Source organism: Tripterygium wilfordii, chromosome 15 (genome assembly GCF_013401445.1).
Source record: "Tripterygium wilfordii isolate XIE 37 chromosome 15, ASM1340144v1, whole genome shotgun sequence".
Lineage (NCBI taxonomy): Eukaryota > Viridiplantae > Streptophyta > Magnoliopsida > Celastrales > Celastraceae > Tripterygium > Tripterygium wilfordii.
In genome coordinates, this window is record NC_052246.1 from 316,989 (window position 1) to 342,452 (window position 25,464).

General features: G+C 38.7%; 5 protein-coding genes across 6 annotated transcripts; 1 reads left to right on the top strand and 4 right to left on the bottom strand.

Annotated features, from left to right (window-relative positions):
- The first annotated feature begins 1,254 nt into the window (after window positions 1–1,254).
- On the top strand, window positions 1,255–4,276 carry LOC120016501 (alpha-dioxygenase 2-like). Its single transcript, XM_038869311.1, has 10 exons — window positions 1,255–1,369; window positions 1,471–1,731; window positions 1,918–2,067; window positions 2,230–2,363; window positions 2,452–2,665; window positions 2,792–2,937; window positions 3,037–3,267; window positions 3,358–3,560; window positions 3,636–3,879; window positions 3,979–4,276. The coding sequence occupies exons 1-10, from the start codon at window positions 1,271–1,273 to the stop codon at window positions 4,202–4,204; spliced, it is 1,908 nt and encodes a 635-aa protein (XP_038725239.1). The 5' UTR covers window positions 1,255–1,270; the 3' UTR covers window positions 4,205–4,276.
- Window positions 4,277–5,331: 1,055 nt separating this feature from the next.
- LOC120016255 (uncharacterized GPI-anchored protein At4g28100-like) lies at window positions 5,332–7,338 on the bottom strand. The gene is made up of 2 exons (XM_038868937.1): window positions 6,602–7,338; window positions 5,332–5,964 (listed from the first exon to the last, which is right to left on the bottom strand). The coding sequence occupies exons 1-2, from the start codon at window positions 7,268–7,270 to the stop codon at window positions 5,632–5,634; spliced, it is 1,002 nt and encodes a 333-aa protein (XP_038724865.1). The 5' UTR covers window positions 7,271–7,338; the 3' UTR covers window positions 5,332–5,631.
- A 1,804-nt stretch (window positions 7,339–9,142) lies between these two features.
- LOC120016103 (60S ribosomal protein L2, mitochondrial) lies at window positions 9,143–11,530 on the bottom strand. Its single transcript, XM_038868709.1, has 2 exons — window positions 11,382–11,530; window positions 9,143–9,837 (listed from the first exon to the last, which is right to left on the bottom strand). Exons 1-2 carry the CDS (start codon window positions 11,479–11,481, stop codon window positions 9,311–9,313), a joined length of 627 nt encoding a protein of 208 aa, XP_038724637.1. The 5' UTR covers window positions 11,482–11,530; the 3' UTR covers window positions 9,143–9,310.
- A 4,041-nt stretch (window positions 11,531–15,571) lies between these two features.
- On the bottom strand, window positions 15,572–18,785 carry LOC120016697 (double-stranded RNA-binding protein 4-like). The gene is made up of 7 exons (XM_038869598.1): window positions 18,764–18,785; window positions 18,542–18,673; window positions 16,966–17,228; window positions 16,583–16,793; window positions 16,265–16,387; window positions 16,090–16,157; window positions 15,572–15,918 (listed from the first exon to the last, which is right to left on the bottom strand). Exons 1-7 carry the CDS (start codon window positions 18,783–18,785, stop codon window positions 15,805–15,807), a joined length of 933 nt encoding a protein of 310 aa, XP_038725526.1. The 3' UTR covers window positions 15,572–15,804.
- Window positions 18,786–19,814: 1,029 nt separating this feature from the next.
- Window positions 19,815–24,924, bottom strand: LOC119980017 (mitogen-activated protein kinase 9-like). 2 transcript variants are annotated; one of them, XM_038822658.1, is made up of 12 exons: window positions 24,788–24,923; window positions 24,342–24,708; window positions 23,144–23,552; window positions 22,942–23,069; window positions 22,721–22,780; window positions 22,247–22,396; window positions 21,862–22,017; window positions 21,605–21,742; window positions 21,439–21,512; window positions 21,219–21,320; window positions 20,865–21,111; window positions 19,815–20,266 (listed from the first exon to the last, which is right to left on the bottom strand). In XM_038822658.1, exons 2-12 carry the CDS (start codon window positions 24,609–24,611, stop codon window positions 20,192–20,194), a joined length of 1,809 nt encoding a protein of 602 aa, XP_038678586.1. In that variant the 5' UTR covers window positions 24,612–24,708; window positions 24,788–24,923; the 3' UTR covers window positions 19,815–20,191. The 2 variants fall into 2 exon arrangements, with proteins under 2 accessions (XP_038678586.1, XP_038678587.1); XM_038822659.1 differs by lacking the exon at window positions 22,247–22,396 and having other exon boundaries at window positions 24,788–24,924.
- Between the last annotated feature and the right edge of the window lie 540 nt (window positions 24,925–25,464).

Here is a 25,464-nt window from a genome sequence, read left to right on the forward strand (position 1 = left end):
CCCCCTAAATCACAGTCCATCTCGACCTTGAGTTCACTAGCGATGGAGCAGTACAATAGTGCTGTAATTCTCCATAAGCTCATTGACGAGGAGGAGCTTGCGCCGATGAGATGCGTAGCTTAGGAGAGAGAAAATGTAGGGAGAGTGAAGAGAAGAGGGACAAGTATGAGGTAGGGGATTACAAAGCCAAAAAGTAAAGTTAGAATAAAAGTGAATCTGGGGATTGAGAACTGTCAGATGAATCCGATGGTATACAAGTGAACAGGTTAATAACCAATTCACTTGTACACCGTTATTAACACCTATAAGGACAAACCATACGATTATATTCTCCTCTCAGTCAGCCACAACCAAATTGGGCCCAATTAATATGTGATACGTTGTCATAAATAACCACTTTAATGCCAATGTGTATGTATAAACTAGTGTATGTACGTATAGACTAAAATATATATGTGTGTGTGTGTTTCTTTTAACGAGTAACTCATTCAAGAAACACACACGAATATGTATGTATGTATGTATGTATATATATGTATGTATGTATGTATGTATTAACGATGACCATGAGAGTACTCATTGCTGTGCAATGTTCGGTTTGAACGATGATTACTGCTCTTAGGGGAACCCGTTACTCCAGCCCCAACAAAACACATGGTTGGAGAAGACAACACGCACAGTTGGAGAAGATTATTGTTTCACCATGACATCTAGTTCAGAAAGTTCAGCCCAGCCAACAACTTATTATGAATTATGCAGAGATCGCATCTCCGTGTACTTATAATATTGTTGAAAAAATGTACCATTGTTATTAGTACTCAAGAAGCCAACCCTCATTACTTATTGCTACTCTCAAAATTCTGGTGAAACACACATATGTAGTGTCGCTATGACGAACACTTGGATCTCCAAAACAAGCCCAAATCTACACAGCCCATAACCATTTAACCAAGAAGAGCCGTATAGAGAGATGCAACTAGTGTTTTTTTGACACATACGTATTCATGCATTTAATGGCCAAGATAAAAAAAAAATACATGCATTCAATGGAGGTAAGGGTAAGGGAGATAGCTATCAGTGTTCATCAAAATATAGAGTTTTATATGCTTGTATAATTGGCCGGTATATTGACAGGTTGCACAGATAAGTACACGTCTGTATATATATACCTGTATTGTACAAGACCAAACTCCCATCTTTGAATATAAATAGCCCTTCAACTAGTCAATCAAAGTCAGTACTGAGCCTTTTTAAAGCTTCAATAAAAACCATGGCATTCTCTTTATTTTCCACTACTTTCTTCTCCGTCCATCCCGAACTTAGGCATATTGTAGCCAAAATGACTCCGCTTGACACACTGTTGTTCTATGTAAGTACCCATTTCTTACTTCTTTAGGTGGATGGATCATCTATATGTAGTTTTACGGTTTTAGTTTTTTTTTTCTTCTTCTGAATGTTGTGTGTTATCAGGTTATACACATTGTAGACAAACTGGATTTGTGGCACAAGCTACCAGTATTACTGGGAGTTGCTTACTTGGGAATCAGAAGGCATTTGCACCAAAGATACAATCTTTTTCATGTGGGACAAATCAAGGGTCAAGATTATGATACAGAAGAGTATTCATATCGAACGGCTGATGGGACTTGTAATCATCCTAGTGATGACATAATCGGTAGCCAAGGAACCTTTTTTGGCCGCAATATGCCTCCTTCAACTTCTCAATATGGAGTAAGACACTTTTTATTAACAACATGAGGTTTCAGTTAATTATCCAAATCTGGGTATCAAAACGTGAATTGGGATATTTTTATGGATAGGAACAGATAGCAACTTCTGACATTCTTACTGAGAAACAGTTAATGTCTCTCTTTTGCTATTCTTTTCATTTAATTGATTGATTTTTTTTGTCTGCAGTTGTTGGACCCTCATCCTACAGTTGTGGCCACAAAGCTCTTTGCAAGAAGAGAGTTTATAGATAATGGGAAGCAGTTCAATATGATAGCTTGTTCATGGATACAGTTCATGATTCATGACTGGATTGATCATCTGGAGGACACCCAACAGGTATTTGTTGAAATGCCTCAAAAAAGATATCATTTTGTTTTGTTTTGCTAAAAGCAGAACCACTTGACTGAGGGAGACTATAGATTTTGGGTTTGGTTTGTAGTTTATTACACATATATACAGGGGATGTATGCAAGGAAACTTAATATTGTAGTTCGACAGGTCGAAATCAAAGCACCTGATGAAGTTGCGAATGGATGTCCATTGAAGTCATTCAAGTTTTATAGGACCAAGGGAGTTTCTACAGGTTCACCTCATGTAAAGACTGGATCTCTCAATACAAGAACTCCTTGGTGGTATGGCCCTTTTAGTTCTGAAAATCTTTAGCTTCAACTTTTGCAAACATGGTCAATTATGTGAAATGAATTAAAAAAATTTTGGCAGGGATGGGAGTGTAATCTATGGAAATAATGAGGACGGTATGAGAAGAGTGAGAACTTTCAAAGATGGGAAGTTGAAAATATCAGAAGATGGACTTCTTGAGCATGATGAGAAGGGAATTCCCATCTCAGGTGATGTTAGGAACTGCTGGGCAGGTTTTACTCTCCTACAAGCCTTGTTTGTCAAAGAACACAACGCTGTATGTGATATGCTGAAGGTGTGTTTCTCTTTTGCATTTCTTCATGTATTTAAGCTTGAAAAGTTTTAGAATCATCTAGTACACATTTCATGTTTTTGAGTGATGATTGTGGAATCTTGCCTATTACTCTTTATTTTTGGTCAGGAGCATTACCCTGATTTTGATGACGAGAAACTCTATCGGCATGCTAGATTGGTGACTTCAGCTGTCATTGCGAAAATTCACACTATCGATTGGACTGTAGAGCTCCTAAAGACTGATACTCTTCTGGCAGGGATGAGGATTAACTGGTAAGGCTATTCAAAGACCTGAGTAGGAGGAATACAAGTAAAAGTTTCTACTTGCAGATGATTCATGATAGTCTGTCTTATGAACTGTGTTTGGAGCAGGTACGGATTTCTGGGGAAGAAATTTAAGGATTTTTTCGGGCACATATTGGGACCGATACTAAGTGGATTGGTTGGTGTTAAGAAGCCAAGAGATCATGGGGTTCCTTATTCACTAACCGAAGAATTTGTAAGCGTCTACAGAATGCACACCCTTCTGCCAGATAAACTCATTTTAAGGAATATCAAATCAACAACTACTTCCGAAGACAAATGCCCTCCAATATCAGAAGAGTAATTTCCTGTCACTCATTTTTAGCTTAGCGTCAATAATGGCATAAACTCATGATTTTGATGGCAAGTGTGGCTGGCTTTTTTTTTTAGGGTGCCTATGATGGAGATGGCAGGGAAAAATGGTGAACGGAGATTGTCGAAAATTGGGGTGGAGCAGATGATGGTGTCAATGGGGCATCAAGCCTGTGGAGCTATCACATTATGGAACTATCCTTCATGGATGAGAAACCTTGTAGCTCATGATGTTAATGGAGAAGACAGACCAGACCCAGTTGATTTAGCCGCTATGGAAAGTAATTCACTCGCTCTTTTGTTGTATTCTGTTCTCATCCATAGTTGATCCTGATTCAAGTTTTTTGCTTAACTAGTTTATAGAGATAGGGAGAGAGGAGTTGCAAGATACAATGAGTTCAGAAGGAACTTACTAATGATTCCAATAACCAAGTGGGAAGATTTGACAGACGACGAAGATGTCATCGAAGTTCTCCTCGATGTGTATGGAAATGATGTGGAGAAGCTAGACCTGCAAGTCGGTCTACATGCCGAAAAGAAAATCAAAGGCTTTGCTATCAGTGAGACTGCTTTTTTTATCTTTCTACTAATTGCATCAAGGTATGCCCAATGTCCAATCTCTTCCTGGACAAGCACATTCAATCTAGCTTTGCACATGTTAGTTTCAATCAAGACTCATAGAAGGATTCATATGTGCAGGAGATTGGAAGCCGATCGCTTTTTCACAACCAACTTCAACTCCCAAACTTACACTGACAAAGGTCTTGAGAGGGTGAACAATACAGAAACCTTGAAGGATGTAATCGACCGACATTTCCCCGGTACGACAAAGAAATGGATGAGATGCTCAAGTGCATTCTCTGTTTGGGATTCACCACCTAATCCAAGGAACTGCATTCCCCTGTACTTGAGGTCTGCTACATGAGATGGTTTTGTGTTGATGAGTAAAGTAATGTCAATGTAACATAGGCTGATATATATATATATATATATATAGTTTTGTATGTCAATGTTACAAAGGCTGATATATATATATATATATATGAAAATTCTCAAGTGAGGGATCCCTCACTTTATTTAAAATGAGGGATCCATCTAACACCATTCATTATGTGTAAATGTGACCCCCACATGTGATGGGGCTCACCCGTGAATGGTGTTAGATGGATCCTGTATTTTAAATAAAGTGAGGGATCACTCACCTGAGAAGCCCTATATGTGTATATATATATATATGCGTTTTGTATATATAGATTTTTTTTTTAACGGAACTTCGATAGGCGAGAGTTTTTTTGTTTATTGAGGTTATGAAACAACAGAAATTTGGAATTAAATGGGCCAAGTATGAGGATCCGGTTCATGGGCTATAATAGTTAGGCCTGGCCTATTTGGGTTGACCGAGTATCGGGCCTTTCTATGAAGATAATGAATATCATGGACCAGGTATTGATTGGGCCCAACCCTCAGAAAGTGTAGAAGTCCATAGGCCGGATTGAAAAATGTTTTACATGCACGGATGCACCCGGCATCACATGAAAATGCAATATCTAACTGAGACCCGCAGGAAGATCGACTGATCGACGGGTTTTGGGTGGAGGGATGGTCTCATGGTCTGCCAACAATGGAACTGAGAGCACTAGATTACCACATAACGGCTATTGGGACCGAGACGGATTAACTTCGTAATTCAAAAGCCCAAAACAATGTTGTTCGAAGTTGGGCTTCAGAATGGGCTTGGGCTAGTCTCGGCTTCAGACTCTAACCTATCCAACGCAGTTGATTAGGAAACACTATCCAACCCAGTCAGTGAATTTGACAATAAACAATGCAAAGAATCTATTAATAAACAAAATGACATTATATGCAAACTCACATTCAATGTTCTTTCTGTCTTGATTAGCTTCAAATGTCATATATAGCCAGCTTCAAATGCCATAAAAGATAAAATAAAATGCCATAAAAGATATAAAGGCAAAGTTCAACTCCCACGTCCAACAAATTTTTTTTTCATGTAAGACCGAGATCCAATATGATCGTATCTTGAATGAGTTATTTGTTAAAAATAAAATAAAATTTTGTTTGTGAGATGTTCTCGTGATAACACAACTGTCATGGAGGCCTCTCCAACACACAATGCCACCCAACAAGCTAAACCAAAAACACCACAAACATTGTTTCTCCAAGACAAAGCATTACTCTGACTCTACGGCACATGCCATGCCATGGAGACCCACGTCATACACAATCCCAACACCTTCTCCACAAACCCTAATCAATCAAACAAACGATACAAAACAGGACTTGGACTTGGAGTTGTTACATTTGAAAGATTTTTTGGGTACTCTTTATCTCCTATAGGATGAAGCGCATATATGACAAGCATAGTGACACAATGGAGACCAAAACAGAGCTGTAAACCACGGTTCTTTTTGAAGATGAGCGATCAGAGAATTCTGAGGAATCGACGGCCAAGGGCATTCCATCGCTGTCCAGAGTGCAGGACCGAGGATTGGATCCATCGTTGCTCATCATAATCGCGCGTACAACTGTTGAAACAGTGTGAATGTAAGCTGTTCGATTCTTTGAGAGGAGCCAAGTGAGACCCATGAGTTGGCAATCTTTATTCTGCATTTTAGAGGTCCTGTCCTCCAATTTGCTTGAAGTTGAAGTCTTGTTGCTGTTAAGCTGCATCATGTTGTGTAATTGTCAATTAGAAAATCAACCCACCGAGTAAGGCAAATTGTCCTTTGAATGGACTACATGTTTGGTGCAACATCACATCAAAAATGTTGTTTCTAACCTGGTTTATCTAACAACATTAAGTAATCTAACCAATGAAGAAGTCAGATTCTAAGTTCATGCGAATAGTCTAACCAACAATTGTACCATTTAATACATAAAAATGGGTTCTTGGCTAGTATAAACTAACTATAAAGGAAGAAAAACTGCATAGATGAGGTATGAGATAAAGAAAAAGATCTCTCGACTCAATGAAACAAAATATGGTAAAATCAAAATGGATTTTGAGTTGATAAAACCTTTGCATTGCAGCCAAGTCTTTCACAATTTGGCACCACATATAATGGCCCTAATAAAATACTCCAAAAGAAGCATAATTAAAGCAGAAAAAAACACGACTTTCCCAAATTACCAAACATGTAGAAGAAAACAGAGAAGGAACCACAAATTCCTCCTCAATTTTCAATCTTGTTCCATACCCATCAAAGCATGAATCAGAAGAACCACAGAAAACCCATTTAATAGAAATAATTTCCAAGAGAATCAACCAAATCAATTAGTAAGAAAGAAGATACAATTTTACCTTGTAGAGGCTGTTCAAGCACTTAGAACAGCCACCAAGACCTGGCAATTCATCAACATTGGTGCTACTACTCAAGCAATCCCTCTCCAATCTCTTCACACTCTTATCCCCAACCAATTTCCCTCTCTGGTTCACAGAAAAAGCTTCAGGACAACTCAATGGGTGCAATCTGATTCCACAATAACAATACATCACATCACAAGTCTCATTAGGCCTAACCAAGTCAACACCTTTATCACTCAATGCCTTCCCCAAATTATCCACACACGTCTCAGAATCATCTGGAAGCAGAGGCATGTCATAAGATTGGGTGTGACCAGCAACTGCCGGGCCTACTCTACCCGCCCCGCCGAGTGCGGTGGCTGAGTAGGCGGAATACAGCCATGAAGCCAGAACTGGGCAGCACCGGTTGCGTTTGAGATGGGTTTTTCCGCCATTGGTGCCACACGCGCCTTTTATGGCGCGGAAGAGCTCGTCCGGGAGATCTAATGGGCATCCGGCTATGTTGGATTGCTCTGGGAATGCTGGGATTGTGGCGGGTGGTGATGAATTTAGTAGGAATGGCTGGATCGTCGCGGGGTCCGGGTGCGGGTCGGGTAGAGAAGAGAAAAGGGGAAAGAAGATGAGGGCAAGTGAGAGAAAAACAAGGAATGGATGATTTGGTGACATGGTTCAGTGAGTCTCTCTGAAGGAGGAAGAGTAGTGGATGAGTAAAGTTTGGTAAGGGAACAAAAGCAAGTTGTGGGGTTTTTTGGTAAATTTGTATGCTTTTGCTTTGCTCTGTTTTATTTACTAGTATTTATTGTATGGGTACTTGTAAAGCTGGTGGGTATTAGTAATAGAAGAGTGTATATATCATGAAATAATCAAAGCCAAATAAGACAATGGAGGTTGGAGGTGAAGATGGCTCTGCTTTTAATGGAAAAGCCCACAAGAAGAACCAAACCTGGCCTAGATGTCCCAATCTCTCTCTTTCTCAAATTACCAAACATTGAACTTAAACAGTCAAAACTATCAAATGTTGCTGTTACCCTGTTGTTCCTATTTGGGGTTTTGATCTTTTGTGGGTGTGGAGGATGGAAAGTCTACTTTGCCAACAATGTGAATGCTCAGTAGTTGAGGTCAGGTTATAAAATGGGAAGGCTTTGAAAGATCAATTTCTATGGCTCATTGAAGACATGCCACATTCAGAAAGGTGAGTAGCCCATGTGTCCACTTGTGAAGGTATTTATGGCTGAGGGCAACTCAACAATTATTAATGAGGAAGATAGAGCCGTTTAGTTAGTTGGTGATGCTAAATATACATATGTTATTAGGTTAGCTTCTCTTGATTTTGGTCATGTATACTCGCTCATGTTCTGAAGGGATGAGTAGTTTAGTAGTTTGTGTTGTGAACAAGTTTAGGGATTTTAAGTAAGATCTACTGAAGTTTCTTTATAGATTCTCTTCATCGTTTTGGGAGTGGAGTGGGATTGAAATATTTATCCTTTTAGAGAGGGAGGGAAAAAAAATGTTCAAGAGAGACTGTTGACTGCAAGGTACAGGCTCAAACCCATCAAGTTACACTTTTGGGAATCAGCAGTGAAAATTTGGTTGGGTGGAAGTTTTGTTAACTTGATTGTCTACTTCATTAGGAGAAACCCAAAAAGGCTAAGATAATGAACACCCACAAACTGTAAACACAGTTGTAAAAGTTGGAGCTAAGGCTGAGCTTGCACGCGTTCTAAGCTAAAGCCGGTTTCTTTTGCTTTAAAGGAGAAAAGCCTGTTTCTTTGCTACCGCCACGGCCACCTCCTTGTTCTTCATGTGTTTTTTACTCGTCTTTCTCATTTCAGTGTTGCTGACTATTTCCAACAGTTCGACCTTTAGGGTTAGAAACTAAAGAAAAAGAAAAAGAATCTGAATGATGATGGAAACTGCACTGAATTAATGTCCTCCTTTAATGCCTTTAAACACTAAGTTGATAAACAACAAAAAGGCGAAGCATCCAAGTATTTTTTTTGACCCAGCATTTTGTCTAAATGTTGAGATAAACACATGATCCATGTGAAATCGGGAGTCTCACATGACTCGCATAATCCATATGAAATCATATGCATCTATTTCAACATTTGAGATAGTCGAGACCAAACAATGAAATCCATAAGACTCCTCTATAAACAATGGTGTTTCACGTGAACTTCATTGCTCATCGTGTTAAATGCATACATGCTGCTCATCGAGACAATCCTGATGTAATTTATATCACAAATACAGTCATAACTCGCATCTCCATTCATTCCATAGCTTTACAGGTTTTTTCTTGCATATATATTGTACTAAACATATATAATTGCACATGAGAAAATAGGCCCACCAGAAAATGATCAGTCACAATCAAAGCATGATTAAAGTATTGATGCAAAGCTCCACCCTGAATCTACTCTTTTAATAGTTTAAACAAAAGCTAGACCAGGATTCTCATTTTTTCTTGAAACGCAATGCAACCAAAGCCACTACCTGCCACACAAACAATAGCATTGACATTGACCAAGGAAGAAATAAGCAAAAGTGACGGTAAACCATAGAATAGAAGTTAGAACCATGTCTCTCACCAACAAAATGATAGCTTAAAATGTATACAATAACCATGTCAAGTCTGAGAGCAGCTATGAGGGTGTAAACAAGAAAACATGTGCTCTAGATAAAGGATTTAAATGGAAATGTGAATCAAGCAGAACTTGTTTTGCGCTTGAGTCGTCCAGTTTTGTATCCACCCTTGCACGGCTTGCCCCAAGGTGTTTGGGACAACCTGCCATGATTACCACTACTTTTGCTCTTTCCCTCACCACCTCCATGAGGATGATCTACTGGATTCATGGCCACACCACGAACCACAGGCCTTCGACCCAACCACCGACTCTGCCCAGCCTTTCTAAGTTTCCGAGCCCCATGACTTGGGTTGGACACAGTGCCAATTGTGGCCCGGCACCGAGAATCAATCAACTTTTCATCACCAGAAGGCAATTTTATCAAACAGTATCTTGATCTGGGATCCTTTAGGATCTTAGCACAAGTTCCTGCAGCTCGAACCAGTTTTCCACCTTGACCAGGGTTCACCTCAATGTTATGAATAATTGTTCCAATGCGCATAGCGGCAAGTGGCATGCAACTGCCAATTTGTGAAGTGACATCGAGATGTAGCAACTCCCTTTTCATGTTATCAAGCAAGGTTTGATTATTTGCAGCAGCCACGTCTGTAATAGCCAAAAAGAAAAAAACACATACATTAAGATTCTGTTCAACAGCTCGGTGAGATTCTCCCGCCCACTTGCTGTAAATTCTTAAAGGAAATGAGATCGTTATAGACAGCTGATTTTGACTGAGTTGAGTAAAGTGAAACAAAATGTTGGCATAGAGCTGCATACTAATCAAGCCTACTGCTACCTTTTCGTGAAGTAGAATGAAACCCATTCCCCAGAGAGAAGAACAAAAGGTGGGCATAGCATATACTACTTATTAGAGTTCCTCGGGAAACAACTTCTAAAATCTCCAACTAAAACTTGAAATGAAAAGTACGCTGCATACTCAAAGCAATAAGAAGTTTTAGATCACCATTTTCTACTCGCTACTAAAAAGCAAAAAAAGAGTGATCCTCTTTAGTCAGCAAGATTCCTTACTTTGCTTTGATATGCTCTACTTTCGAGATATAAAACACAATGCTGTTTTTCTAGCTCTGCAGATCAATTTGAAGATTTCAAATTTAGTTTGTCCAAAAACCATTTTTGTAAATCATTTAAAACAACTAAAATGTAAGGCAAAATTTGTACTTCTCCAAATGCCTCAACTACAAAACAGGGGAAAAAAAGAGAGGAAGTTTTGAAATGTGAAATCATTGGAAAGTCACTAAACAGTGAAATTAGCTGGGCTAGGAAAAAATGAACCAAAGTTTCAAACATTGCATAGACTCCCAGAAGTTATTAAAAGCATAGAAGCTATGGAAACTGTAAGAAATAGTCGTAGGAACTTAATATATTTTGCCTCCATCAGGGCCACAGATCACTCATTCCGCTCGAAGGGCCTTCCAAGAAAAAAACACAAGGTTCTGCAAAAATGAAGATAAGCACCAACATGAATGTAGCAGTGATATGCTCATTCTGCTTAAACCATCTTAACCGCCATCATCAAGAAGATGATCTGTGATTCAATGGTATCATCAATTGTGCCAAAAATATAAGTGAGAAACTGTGTTGAAAGTTTGAAATTGCCTCATCTATCCACAAACTTCCTATTGTTACTAGAGTTTGTTTCTGAGTTAATTCAAATTCCAATCAAGAAAAAAATAAGTTAAACAAAATACTCCATTTTTCAATTTCGAGTAATTTTCTTTCTCTGATTTTGAGCACCAAAGCAAAGAATAAAAGGGAGCATGAGCAAGAAAACAGGGAAAATAGACAATTAAAGCCTGAAACTTTTGGAAATATAAAAAAAAAACCTGCACATAATTACCACCAGTACAGCGAATCCACAAAACCCTAAATGTTCATGAGGAACACATTTACTCCTTCTCAATTACCTAATAGTGATACGATAAAGACACAACAATCTTGTTACGTTTCAAAAGAAAACAAAACGAAAAAAATTTCCGCATCTGAATTTCTGCAGCTTCTATCCCTCTCTGAATTTGAAGCAAAACAGCGTTGCTTATCGCTTGTGGCAAAGCATAAGATATTCGATTTCTCAGCAACCAAACGAAAATCCACAATAAATGAGATAGATAGAGAGAAAGGGTGAAGAATACCGGTGGAGAAGCTGCGATAAACATTGTTGCCGTAAACGTCAGCGGAAGTTCGACGGAGAAGAGTGTTGAAGAGCCTCGAATAAACGGCGCGAGCTCCCATGGATCCCCGAGAATACACTTGCAGCTTCCGACGTTTGATTCACACAGCTCTGACCTCAAAAGTCAAAAGATTATTTACAGACAAATGTTGAGCCTTTTCAAATTGAGCCCTTATTAGGCCCACATCTTCCCCAATGAGAACCCAAGTCAGAACCGTCAGGTAATGAACTTGGGCTTATAACAGACAAAAGGCCCAATCCCAATGAGACCTAAGACTGTGAGCCCATACAAGGCTTACACATCCCCAATCGACCAAGGAAAACTTTCGTCACACCCCGATATTCACTAAACACACCCCGACTCCCGTTACTATGCGTTGACTTTGTGTTTTTTAGGTCTTGGCTCATAACTAGGGATGGCAACGGGCGGGGCGGGGGTGGATCATGGCTGCCTCGCCCCCGCCCCGCACCTGAATGGGAGCCCCTCGCCCCGCACATCGAGGGAACTCTTTCCCCCATCCCCGCCCCGTTATAATCCACGGGTCTCCGTCCCGATCAAGGGCCACACAAATCCGACCGAGCCCGACCCGATTTAACATATACATATAATAAAATAAACACTTAAAGTTCTTAATAAACATACAATCAAAGTTACTATAATCCAAACATCAAAAATAATCATCAAACTACTTCATCTAAGCATGATACGCCAAGTACAGTAGGGCATCTTGATGGATGGCCTATAAATAATTACAGGAAACAATAAAAAAGTAAGAAACAAACATAAAGTGCAAAGCTAGACTGAGAAGGCAGAAACAATCAAGCAAGATAAAGTGCAAAGCTAAACTGAATATGACATTGAACCTTTTATTTTCATAATGTAAATTGATAAAGACATTGAACCTTTTATTTTCGTAACGTAAATTGATCAACTGTTAGTTCCCTAACAGCAGGTCATAAGGCCATTGGTCATTGAATTTGATTTCCTTGGTGGTGGAGGAACCCAACCCTTTGCCCTTTCTTGCTTCAAATCTACATGAATGTCCCTTCTTCGTTGGAGGAGATCAACTAATACAAGTAGAGCAACTAAAACATAGCCAATCTTAATGGATACCCAAAGCCTCGAGGCTCACTCCCTATATTGAGAAAGACAACCAAAACCACCGCCAAAAAATTGATCCCCCTATCGGCAGAATCTGGTGTAATCCCCTATCAATCCTAAGCCGAAATAGAGAATCTCCTGATCAACAACCAAACAATCACGTAAACAATCACAAAAACCCATTTAGTCATATAAAAAATCAAAGAAATAATACATACATAGGAGGTGACAGCCGCTCGCAGGTGAGTGATGGACTGGAGTCGGAATACTGGCAGCCATAGGTGAGTGGACTTGATGAAGCAGCAGCGGGCCAGCGGCGCAGCGAGAGTGAGGGTTTGCCGGTTTGGGGACTTTGGGGTTGCTATTCATTTATTTGTTAAGGTCACCACTCACAATGTCTCTTACTCTTAGCCAATAGCCCCTTAGGTGTTAGCATGTTAGGTGAGCTGGCAATGAGTTAATTGAATTAATTCATAATTATATTTAAAATAATGACTTGATAAGTATTGTTTTTTAATTTTATATTACCACTTAGGTAAATGATGTTTTGATTTTAAATTTTAATAAATGAATTAATGACTTAGGGTTTAGGGATTATTTATATTGGATTAAAATAAGGGTTTAGGGTTTAATGCTTAGGTTTAGGGTTTATGGATTATTTAGTGCTTAGGGTTTAGGAATTATTTATACTGGATTAAAACTAGGGTTTACTGGTTTAGTGTTTAGGTTTAGGATTTAAGGCTTAGTACTTAGCTTTGGGGTTTAGAGTTTATAGATTTTTGAGTGCTTAGGTTTAGGGTTCATGGATTTTTTATATTGGATTAAAACTAGGGTTTAGGGTTTTTGGATTATTTAGTTCGTAGGGGTTAGGGATTATTTATATTGGATTAAAATCAGGGTTTAGGGTTTTAGGGATTATTTATATTGGATTAAAACTAAGCATTCAAATATCTATTTTAACAATATTAATTTATTACTATATTAGAATGTGTTCAAATCAAGTCAATTTAAGTTAGGTTAGGATTTAGGGATCTTAAATTATTTTTTATCAACATCAATTCAATTGCATTAGGAGTAAGATTTTTTTTAGAAGGAAAACTTCATTTAAAAAACAAGCACCATTACACAAACAAGTTTAGGGTATTTAATTTAAGATTTAGGATCTTATGTTTTTAACAACATTTATTCAATAATCAATCTAATTAAGAGGATATGAGTATTGTAATATTATGTTTAGGGTTTTAAGGTTTATGTACTTAGGTTTAAGACTTAACAAACTAGTATAGGGATTACTTTGATTTTACTAATAATATCAAATTAATATATGTTTAGATAAATAAATATTTATCTATATTATAAAAGAAATATAGTTATATATATATATATATATATATATTATGTACATAAACACGTATTGTGGGGTGGGGCGGATCGGGAGGCATACCCATCCCCGTACAGGTTGAAATTAGTTGCCCCCGTCCCCATCCCGCATAAGTCTCGGATCGGGGAAAATCCGTGCGGGTCGAACATGAATTGTCATCCCTACTCATAACACCCCACCCCCAATGTTTGGAAAAACAGAGGAAGATCTACGCATACCACAACTACCTCGATCGCGAGTGAGCGGCTCGCGAGGCGATGAAGAATTTGAAATCAGAGCTGCAAGGTGTCGTTCAATCGATTGAAGGCGCCTGCTCATGAGGCTATCAAGAAGCGGGACATGTGCTCGAGGCAGAAAGAGGAGGCTTCGAGATTGAATGAGAAGCGCTCGATGGAGTTGGTGAAAGCCAAGGAGTCTCTGCAATATGAAATTGAGAAATAAACCCATATGTTGGTGATTGGATTCGATAACATATTTGGTAAAGTAAGCAACTTCAAGAAAGGGAAATGTTGGAGGAGATTCATTCCGTGAGAATGAAGTTGTGGAGCTCATGGATTTAGTTCGCGACTATGATAATAAGTTGATAAATTTGGAGTCTAAGATGGAATCACATAGGCCTTTGTTGATTTTCCAGGACAAGGTATCACTTTCTTTGTTGACCTAGAATTGGGTTTATGCACTTTCTACCTTCAATGCAATTGTTGGGTCTTTATGTTCTTTCTGACAATAGCTTTCTGGCTATGGTAAGGACATTTCCATTTGGATGCAATATGGTGAAGCCAGATGCTCACTCTATAAGGGCATTTCGATTTCCATTTGATGATTTTGATGTATTTTAGAAGTGGAATTCCCTATTGTGTTTTGCAGGTTTTTTTCTCTGTTTTCCAGCTTGAGGTGCACTTCTAAAATGTCTCAATTTTTTAGTACTTTTGGTGTATTTATAAAAATGTAAGATTTTATAAGTTACGCTTAACAAGAGGTGTGTTTAGAAAACATTGAGGTATGATTAAAGTTTTCCATCGGCTAATAAAAAGTTCAGAACCCAAGTCAAGTAATGGACTTGGGCTCATAACTAAAGACCGAATCCCAAAGAGAACCAAAAACAGTAAGCCCATACTAGGCCCATGTTGTCAACAATGAGAACCCAAGTCAAGTAATGGACTTGGGCTTCTAACTAAAGTCCCAATCCCCAATCCATTTGACACCTACTTAACAGAGTCGCAGGTACACTCCCCTGAACCCAAAAGCACTGGCCTAGTGCAGGCACCTCGAGCAGTAAAATTAGACATGGAATAATTTGACACATACTATAGTTCATTAAAAACTACAAGAAATATCATGAGTTGCATATTATATAGACATGGGTAACCTAATAATACCCTCAAAAAAGTTTTGCTGATGACAACAAGATATGGGAGTCAAAAAACAACAGAAGCATACATGTCTGCATAGTTTGGTAATTTTTTTTTTACTGTTTCCTTGATAACTCCAGCAAGATTCAAGTATTTCAGTACAGAACATTGTGATAGTTACAATAAGCAAGACATGCAAATCATAATTTGATCTGCAGAAATGACAGCACTATCTATTCAACGCCACCTTTGAGACCTGCATATATATATGTTCCAGAATATATCTGAGGGAGATGAAAGGTTTGGGTAAGTCGAGGGAACTACAATATATTGTTTGCATTTGATAGAAGTGATTTAAACCACAATCCATTGCCTAGGCTGGAACGACCGAAAAAAAGTAATTCAAAGTATAAACTCTAATTACAGCTCTTTCTAATTGTAAATCTACACATTGTTAAAATTAGAAATTCCATATTTCCATGCTATGAATATAGTTAACATTTCTTTCAAAAATGAAAGAAGAACTTACTTAACAGATTTCTTACAAACTTCATTGCTTCTCATTTCGCATTATTTTCTTTCCATGGTTCCCCATCTCAAACTTCCGCTTGTTCTTCCAACTGGAATTAACCAGGGCTGTGTGCTTCAAGTTTGGAGTAGCAGGCTGTACCACAGTACCAGCAAACGGTTGTTGATTGTTAGGCTTTTTGATGATGGATATTAGCACTGAAAATATTGATATTAAAGAGTAGTGTATTTCTTAGAAGGCAGCCAACTTGTGACTAGTACGACAACATAATACGATCAGTTTTTAACACTACAAGCACCTGTTTACCTTAAGATTATATCCTTGTTTTGAAAATTTTGGCAAAGGATGACTCACTATGAGATTCTGTGTCTGTCCTGGATGCCCCACCAAACATCAAGCATTTTGCAAATAATTAGTCTCCTCCGCAACTGGAACTTCAACTTCTTTAGGCTGCTAACTAGCATAAATATGAACATCTTACCAAGTTGATGTGCAACCACTGCCAAGTTTTGTTGTTTGAGCCCCGAGTCACTCAGTTTTTGGGATGCTGCAACAGTTTGGGTCTTTGAATTGATTATTTGACGAAGAACTCCGGAACCAGATCCTGTAAAGTGCATGTTCAAACAAACTCCACTGTGACATTATACCATTTGCAATACACCCTCCCGCACACACAAATATAAAACGCATTTGCTGGACAAAAAATAAAAAAAATAAAATAAAATAAAACGCATTTACGCAGATATATTTAAAAGCTCATACATACACATACACATGAAAACAAGCCTTCACAACCCACCGAGAAGTGTTTCAATAGTGGCACTAGCTGCCAGCTGCTCTGCCTCTTTCTTGCTTCCGCTTTCGTCACTAGTGTAAGTTATGCCATCAAAAAGTAATGAGGAGATGAAGACCGGGTGCTTGTCATGTTTTTTAATAGTTGTGTACTTGGGATGTTCCCAGTTCATCTTCACAGAAAATTCATGCAGGATAGACTTGCAATGTTTGAGATCCTTCAAAATGGATGATGGATTACCACAGTTTCCATAACTTTTGCAACCAAACAGTCAATGAGAATTGAGAATGGAAATGAAAAACAACAACATTAGTCTAGACAAGTATTAACATTGCGCGCAGCATAAAATCTGTTAGTAGTATTGATTATGGCTCGAGAACATGACTTACCTTATAAATAGGAGCACAACCTTCATCCTTAGTCTTTACTTCCATGCTATCAATAGCAAGTTTTGCAACATCCTGCTCAGCTACTTTCCGAGTTGAAAATGTTAGCCTAGACTCAAAAAAATTGTCACCAACTGACACACTTGCCCTAAACTTTGGTGCATGGTCATATCCCTCATTCTTAATACAATATACTGGGAGTGGTAAGCGTGATTTTTGAGCATATTCTTGGAGGCGATTCTTATACATAGGCTGTTGTGGTAAACCTATACAAATACCAAGCATGAATGTGAGAGTCATCAACCAAAATGCGAAGATTAAGTGGACTAAGACCCTAATTTGCAATATAGAATTGACCTTGACTTTTACGTGACAAACATATTAAAGTGCAAGAAAATTTTTGAAAAATGAAAGTAAAGTAGTAAACTGAAATCGGAAGGAACTTTGAAACTCTATCCCTACTGAAAGCAGAAATATGGGTTCAAGAACTTGGACATAATCCCAATTCAGAAAAATCGAGAATAATCAGCCGATTCCATCATATTTACATCTGACTCCTTAAAACACTACAAAGTTATACTCTTTTAACATTTCTCGAAAATTGTAAGAAACTAATGCCCAATTACATGCAAGCTTCCATATAAGATTCCGAGCCAAGATACTCATAGGATCAAAAAGCACAACAAAGCATACATATCTTAGGAATAGGCAGATGACCATGTAAGAATACAATCCGATTGAATTCACCAAATTGGAAACTAAAAGACCAAATGTGTAACTATATTAAAGAAAATACACTTGCATTCATGTTAGCAATAACTAACGAATTGACAAATAGCGAAGCAAGTTAAAGCACCAGCTAGAAGGAAACTTCCCCATATTTTTCTTTTTTGCCCAAGAAAGTTCTTTCCTTTCTTAATTTCTTCCCTATGTTTTATACTATAATCTACCAGCAATCAAGAACCACGCAGCTCAAATACATTTATCAAGCACAGAATAACTAATTTGCATCAAGTATCTGAGATTCCATAAATACTGTATCAAGCAAATGGCCGCACTATTATGATGGAAAATAATTTATAGTAAATCTCCACGAGAGACCAACCAGTCTAGCACCATAAATCAAAGTGAGTTATCTTCCACATTATGCGTGATAGCACAATACTATTCGAAATACACCCAAATTTTTTTCATCCGAAAGTTTATCGCAGAAAGTTCATTGCATATGAAAAAAATAAACCAAATATCACATCTCCTTCATCTTTGAGAATAACAAGTCCATATACACAAACATCTATACCCAAAAGAGATATTCTGGAGACCCATTAGCAATAAATGATTTTTCTTTCTTATCCTTTCCAATGTCAGTCAGTCAGAAACAGAAACCCACAGCCACAGCCAGGTTGCGCACTATTGAATATTCCGACCAAAATAATTTATTCTGGGGTTTTTAAACATACATCAACCCAGCCCCACCATTCAGTGCAAAGCCCACAAAACGAACAGGAAAAAATAAATTACAATATTTTTAAAAAAACAGTCAGACCATGAAGAAGCAGAAGATCAAAATGTGACAAACCTTTGTTCATTTTGATCTTGGAATCCTTTCCAGTGAGCGCAAAGGTCTCGCCTTTGGAATGCAAAGCTCTCGCCTTTCGAATGTGAGTGTTGCCACATAAAAGAGAGAGGCGTGACTGTGAGAACCGAGAAGCTGATAGTCATATAAACTATAGAGTGATTGATTGGTCGTTCTGATTTTCTTGTCAAAGTATGCGAATACGACGGTCCTGATTGAAAATACGAATTTCATCGATGGCCGTCATCAATTTACTTCAAAGTCTACGGTTTTTTTTGGGTCTTCATCCCTCTATATTGTCTTTTTTTTTAAAAAAAAAAGTCCATAGGTCACACACGTCAAGTCATACTCGAAGGGGATGAAGGCCACCACAACGGATGAAAACTATCTAAATCTCAATCCCATCCCCGTGAAAATGGAACCTGGACCTCAATGTCCTGGACCAACAATTTGACCAACCAGGCTACCTCTCATTCTCTCCGTCTATATCGTCTTTATTTACAAACTTTCCGGTCGAACATTTGATATTAATTTTTAATTTGTTTTCTCTATAACATGCGAGAAAAATGACATGCTTTCAGGGTGATTTTTTTTGTGTGTGTAGTTTCTCCAGAGCAAGGAAATAACAACAAATGAATACATGATTATTTATATTTACATGGGTTGTCCGGAATTTAACAAATTCTTCTTTTTTAGTCTATCATTTGGATAACTAATGCAATTTCATTTACTCCATTTTCTTAAAAAATAATTAAAAGTTAATTTAGTATAGTTAGGATTCATCAGCATTAATTACATTAGCATCTCTCAAAAAGATGGGGTTTATGGGGACCGTTCCAGGTCCTCCTCCTCCCCATCCCGTCCCAACCCACATTATACCCCTTGCAGAGCCATAGATCTTAAGACTGATCAATGGGTGTTAAGACATCAAAACCCTTGTAAAGCACAAAGAGGGCAGATCCCATCATTTCTTCAAATTCCCGGGTTTATGGGAGTGTCATGAAATTCTCTATTTAAAATTAAATAGGCAATAATTTGTCAATTGATTCTGCTAATGAGATGGTTAAATTGCTCTGTCCCTTGGGAAGTCGATCAGTATTGGATTGGTGCCGTTGGTGGTCGCATGACTCACCTCTCTTATTTCAAAGGCCCATGGCCACTGTTACCTTAGAAAATGGCCTGTGAGAAGTAAGTCTTGTGGTCAAATCTTCCATTCTAAGGCCCATACATGCCTGAACTGCAAAGTTTTCCAAATGCGAACAAAATACACTGCTGATTTTCTTCAAAATATAAACACAGTAACAGCAGATTAACAAAAATACACTGTTTTTAAGGGCATTCTCATACTATATCATGCCCAAGTAAAGCTGCAAAATTTATCAAAATGCATACATAATACAGTGTTGTTTTTCGTGCAAATATACAATACAGTACATGAAAACATCTATTCTCTGTTCTGTAATTGTAGAACGCAATCTCAAGGGTAACTATGAGAATAAAGACCTACAGTTAGCTTCTACCTCAAAACCGGCAATAAAGACTGTAGATTCTCGCTTTTACAAGCCACTATGTGTCTGCATAATTAGGGGGGGAAAAAAAGGCAGGGTGCCAACTCAAAGCTCTGAGTGTTTGGACGAAATTACAAGTGCAGAATCAAGCATGGAGAGCTGCAACCTTTTGAGACGATCCATCAACTGCTTCATCGTTGGCCTCAATAATTGGTTCGTCCTGGCAATCAGAAAGTACACTCGTTATAAACAGCAGACGACTGCATAGCTATATTGCATAGAACCACAGTTTGTCTAACCAATATCAAACTCCGATCAAGAAAAATCCATAAAAGTTAAAACCAAACTTTCTTTGAAAAACATAAGCTTGCAACTATGCCATCTTTTTTGCTTTAAAGATGACCTTCTGTGCATAGACAAGCTGAAGAAACCCATGTAAACAAAACGAGATTTATTTGGTCTCCCACGAGATTTGAGGGCACAGACCCAAGATTGGCAGTGACTATTCCCCACTTATATTTAAATAGATATTGTCACTGAAATCTTTATCCCCTTAATTAAAGCACTACCCAATGAAATGGAAAAGGGACATTGATGCGAAAGCTGGTAAGTACTAACTACTAACAGACTATCCATCAAGAGACATAACGATAAGAGCGAGAACCAAACCCTCGTTAAGTCAAATCACCAATCTTAAACCTTTCGTACATAGCTTAAACAAATATCCCAACTTCTTTAACTTCATGAACTCTGCCACATTGATAGTGGATATCCTATATGGTAGAATAAGAGAATTTATGCGAACAAACATTAGTTACCTGTAAATCTTTCGTTGGCTGCACACCTACACACTTAGAGCCACTAATGCTAGCACTCTTCAGCAGGCTTCGGACACTGTAGTTTGGCTTGGCAACTCCATTTTGTGCCTCCATATTTGGAAGTCCTGAGCCATCAGACTGCTGGGACCCTGGGGGACTCTGAAGAGTTGTAGCTACAGAAGCTGCAGTTCGACCCAATTCGTCATTTTGGCTTGTGGTCTCATCCTTAGGTGCAGGAACCCGCTCCCTGAACAGAGATAATATGGTAAACTTTGCACCTTTACAAAATGCATCCTCAAATTAATTCATCTAGGTTCTTATATGAAACATCTCAATATCTACTTCAACACAAACCTAGGCAAAGAAGCATGCTGCCTTTGGAGTGGAGTGCTTCTTTCACCTTTACCATAATTGTCCTCAAGATGGGCAAATTGTCGCTTAAATCGATCAACACCACTACATTTTGACAAAAAAAAAAAGTAATCTTCAGTTACTAGATAAATAAATACCCACAATAATAATTTTGAGAAGAATTGAGACGCAAATGCAGCACAAAATATGATAATTTCATTACCTAGGGTACATGAAGCTAGTCTGTTCTCCACCGCGAAGGTACTCCTGCAGCATCTGAGGATGATACTCTAATATCTGTTTCGTTCGAATCATAACATTCATTATATATATAAATAAGCAAAAGTTACTATATATCACCGCAACAATAATAAGTGTTGGTGTCATACCTCTCGATAAATTAACTCTCTCACATCATCCTTTGCCAACTTCCTCCTCTCAAACTCAAACTCCAGTTTTGAAATGGGCTGAGTGGATGGTTCACGATCCACATTTGACAAACCATGAAAGTAGGGATCGGCTAGAGCCTGCAAGCATAAGTATAGTAAGATATAATCATGATCTCATAACTATTATTTATATTATACTTCTCTCTCTCTGTTGATCTTAATTAATCTCACTACTAGATCCACCGAATCTGACTCACCTCTTCAGCTGTTGGACGATCTTTAGGATCAAATGCAAGCAGGCGCTCCAATAGTCGAAGAGCCAATGGATCTACATTAGGGAACTTTTGCGCGAATGGAACTGGTTGTTTCTTTCTCATGCTACTCAGATACCTCCTTGCCTTTTCATTTCGAATCTGCCAATATCAAGATAACAGTTTACAAAGTCAAATTATAAACAAAAAGGGGTGGCATGAAGGCACAAAGCAATGTAAGGAGAAGGATAAGTACTCAAACCCAAGTAATATGCAAGAAAATTTTCAGTAAAATGGTACAAGAATTAAGAAAATAAGGTAAATCAGCTTACAGTTTAGATCAATTTTCTATTGAAAACACAGAACCAGGAACTAGATTGAGACAACAAACCCTTGAAATGGATTCAGCAGCAGGAGTGCCAAGTACATCAGTCATGAGATCCAACTGGTGAACCACATTTTTACCGGGAAACAGTGGTTTTCCTGTAAGCATTTCAGCAAATATGCATCCGATGCTCCATATATCAATTGCAGGGGTGTACTGCAAAATCGTAAAAGGGATTATAATTACATTGGGTTCTGTTTTCATTTTCTAATTTTAGTTTGCTTTTAAAAAATTGGTAGATGTAAATCATCGTTAAAGCCAAATATAACCAAATTAGATGAGCATGCCATCCCAACTCCCCCCCCCCCCCCCCCGGGCTCCACCAAAAAGAAAAACACCTAGTGGTGCTGCTAAGTTGACTAGATAGTCGAGAAAGGTCCAAAAGCAATTTGCCTAATTCATATGACCTTGCCTATCAACCAACACAACACGCAATACGCAAAAGACAACCTGATGTACTAATGATAAAGAAGTGCTTACTTTGGAGAAAAATGAGCCACAGAGTTCAGGAGCACGATACCATCTAGTTGCAACATAGTCCTGCATATGAATAAACAACGTCAATCACCAAATAGTACTTCTGAGGCTTGCTTTTCATCATTCGAATTGGATTACAACGAATTACGCATTTAAGTGACTTCTCTATCAAAGAAAGCAGAGGTTTTAGACGACACAAAGAAATCCATGTCTGATCAACATACTGTCCAAAAGATAGCTGATGGGGCATCATTAAAAGATACTCGAGCAAGACCGAAATCGCATATCTTCAATTTGCAATCAGCATTAGCAAGGATGTTTTTTGGCTTTAGATCTCGATGAAATACGTTTGCTGCAAGACAATCAGGGCAGTTAACAAATTATCTTAATAGCATAAAGTACAAACGACAACTAAGAGACACCAACCAGTATGTATAAATTTAAGACCACGAAGAAGTTGGTACAAGAAAAACTGATAATGCTCAGGGGTAAGATCATCGTTTGCCTTAATTACTTGGTGAAGATCAGACTCCATTAATTCAAACACAACGTAAATATCTCTGAATTCTCGGCGGGATGGAGGAAGCATTATATGTTTTATTTCAACAATATCTGGATGACGAAGCAACCGTAAGAGTTTAATTTCTCTCAGAATTCGTGTGGCATCAGAGACATGCTCAAAAACATCATTAATCTTCTTAATCGCAACCCTTTCTCCTGTATGTGTGTCAATTGCGGAACCAACGACGCCGTAACTTCCTTTCCCTACGACTTCTAGAACTTGGTAACGGCTTGCCTCTCCATACTCGGTGAAGAACTCTGCTTCTAGGGCACCCTGATTTTGAGAGAACGATTTTCAAGTGGTTTATAGATGAGAAAGATACAATGGAAAATACTGCGGTGGGTTAAAGGAATCAAAGAATACATAGATGACATAGATTAGCATTCACGGTCTCATAACAATTCAACCAAACAGGAGAAGGGAACAATAAGCACACTTTATAGCTTCAGAAAATCCCAAGGTTAATTTTATATGCAAAAAACCAGATTTTTTAAGAAATCGTAACGGGTATAGAAACAAGAACACGGTACCAAAAAAGGGTGAATATGATAATGGGATGACAAGGTCACGTCGTCACGATCATGCAAAACATGATAGGACAAACCAACAATCAGCTCAACAATGCCAATGACTCACAATTGTGATAAGAAGCTCGTACTATTTGTGTTAATAAATGAAGAGAAGTACAATTCTGGAACAAACGCAACAAACTAGACTAAGAAGAAGACGCAGGGTGATCCAGGTATGAAGAGCCCATCACTATCATGACATTTATACGGTTATACCAAAAAAAAAAACTTTTGTCTGACATTGATAGGACAATGAAGAACTCAACCAATTTAGATCACATTCACAAAGGAAAGATCTTTTCATATATATGTATACAACCCACCAGTAATATTTGATTTAATCTCCTGTTGGAGAAGAGTCCAAGAAACCAAACAGAGCATGCCAAAAATAAATAAGTTGAAGAGGTAAAACAAAAAACGAATCAAACAACAAACAGACAATCAAAGCAGGCGGATCTCCATTAGAGAAACTAAAAGAGGTTGAGAAAGAGACCTTCTTTTGCGAATCCATTATGAATGGTAAAGCAGTACGTTTGGGTACTTTGATTAGGTTTAACCCAGCGAGATCGAAATCTTCAATTACAGTGAGCTCCTCCTCTTGTTCTCCACTCGATTTCGACGATCGCACGGTTAAATCGGTGAGGACTCCATCGCCATTATTGTGACTATTGGTTGTATTATTAGAAGTAGAATTGTTGTTGTTGATGAAATGGTGGCGTTGAAACCAGCGACGAACACCGTCCACTAGAGTTCCACTCCCCATATAAACTCCACTCTCTCGATTCCCAGCCAAGCAATCTCAGCATTGCCCGCTCTTGACTCCCTCCCTCTCTCCGATTCGTGTTAATTTTCCTATTTTCCTGTTCTTTTAATTTAGAACTCTGTTTATCTGATATATTAATTAATTCGCATACGAAGTAGAGAGAGAGGGGCACATACCTGACCTGGACCTGTCCCCCAGTCACTCGGCCTTGTTGACTCGCCACTTGAGGTTGAGGCTCTCAAGTTCCCTAGACCTGATGCTCCTCCCGGTAACTCGAATCCAGTTCTCGACTCTTGTTCTACTTCTGGGGCCAAACGGAGCCGCCCTCCAAAGCCGAAGCCCATTGGGCCCCCAAATGGTCACACTGATACCCAGCTCACTGCTACTACAACCAATTGCAGCCTTACTGGGGTGGTGGGCCGGGAGTGGCGAGAGGTAGGCCACCAGGAAGTGGGCCCAATATGGCTCCTGGACGGTGCAGGAAACCGAAGTCAGTGACAGCTGTGCTGGGTCCTAAGAGGGGCCGCGGGGGTCCGCTTAAGACGGTGGTTGTTCCTTAGTCCAGTCCGTTGCCGAGTCCAGTGAAGGCGCGAGGGCGGCCGAAGAAGGTTGTGGAAGGAGGTGAAATCACTGAAATGTTGCCAAGTAGGCTGCTGAAGGAGGTGAAATGGAGCCGCGGAAGAGACCAGGCTGGCCCATGAAAATGAAGCCCATAAAGAGTACTGGAAAGCCCGTTGGGCGGCCCAAGAAGGTAACTTCTGCTGCTCTATGATTAAAGTTAAACTACCTCGTCTGTATTTTAGTTTTTGGGTGCGTACATCAGTGTTGTTTGTGGCAAAGAAAATTTCTGACA

What these genes read in the sequence shown, in the direction of transcription:
- LOC120016501 (XM_038869311.1), top strand. Translation starts at nt 1,271, where the DNA reads ATGGCATTCTCTTTATTTTCCACTACTTTCTTCTCCGTCCATCCCGAA. An exon ending in CTTCAACTTCTCAATATGGA is followed by an intron (nt 1,732 to 1,917) that starts GTAAGACACTTT and finishes TTTTGTCTGCAG; the next exon opens with TTGTTGGACCCTCATCCTAC. An exon ending in CTGTATGTGATATGCTGAAG is followed by an intron (nt 2,666 to 2,791) that starts GTGTGTTTCTCT and finishes ATTTTTGGTCAG; the next exon opens with GAGCATTACCCTGATTTTGA.
- LOC120016255 (XM_038868937.1), bottom strand. Translation starts at nt 7,270, where the DNA reads ATGTCACCAAATCATCCATTCCTTGTTTTTCTCTCACTTGCCCTCATC. An exon ending in GCTTGAACAGCCTCTACAAG is followed by an intron (nt 5,965 to 6,601) that starts GTAAAATTGTAT and finishes AACATGATGCAG; the next exon opens with CTTAACAGCAACAAGACTTC.
- LOC120016103 (XM_038868709.1), bottom strand. Translation starts at nt 11,481, where the DNA reads ATGGGAGCTCGCGCCGTTTATTCGAGGCTCTTCAACACTCTTCTCCGT. An exon ending in TTATCGCAGCTTCTCCACCG is followed by an intron (nt 9,838 to 11,381) that starts GTATTCTTCACC and finishes TGGCTATTACAG; the next exon opens with ACGTGGCTGCTGCAAATAAT.
- LOC120016697 (XM_038869598.1), bottom strand. Translation starts at nt 18,785, where the DNA reads ATGACGGCCATCGATGAAATTC. An exon ending in CACTATTGAAACACTTCTCG is followed by an intron (nt 16,388 to 16,582) that starts GTGGGTTGTGAA and finishes TGCACTTTACAG; the next exon opens with GATCTGGTTCCGGAGTTCTT. An exon ending in AGTGGTTGCACATCAACTTG is followed by an intron (nt 16,158 to 16,264) that starts GTAAGATGTTCA and finishes TGGGGCATCCAG; the next exon opens with GACAGACACAGAATCTCATA.
- LOC119980017 (XM_038822658.1), bottom strand. Translation starts at nt 24,611, where the DNA reads ATGGGGAGTGGAACTCTAGTGGACGGTGTTCGTCGCTGGTTTCAACGC. An exon ending in TCTTAAATTTATACATACTG is followed by an intron (nt 23,070 to 23,143) that starts GTTGGTGTCTCT and finishes ATTGTCTTGCAG; the next exon opens with CAAACGTATTTCATCGAGAT. An exon ending in CAGCATGCTTCTTTGCCTAG is followed by an intron (nt 21,112 to 21,218) that starts GTTTGTGTTGAA and finishes ATCTCTGTTCAG; the next exon opens with GGAGCGGGTTCCTGCACCTA.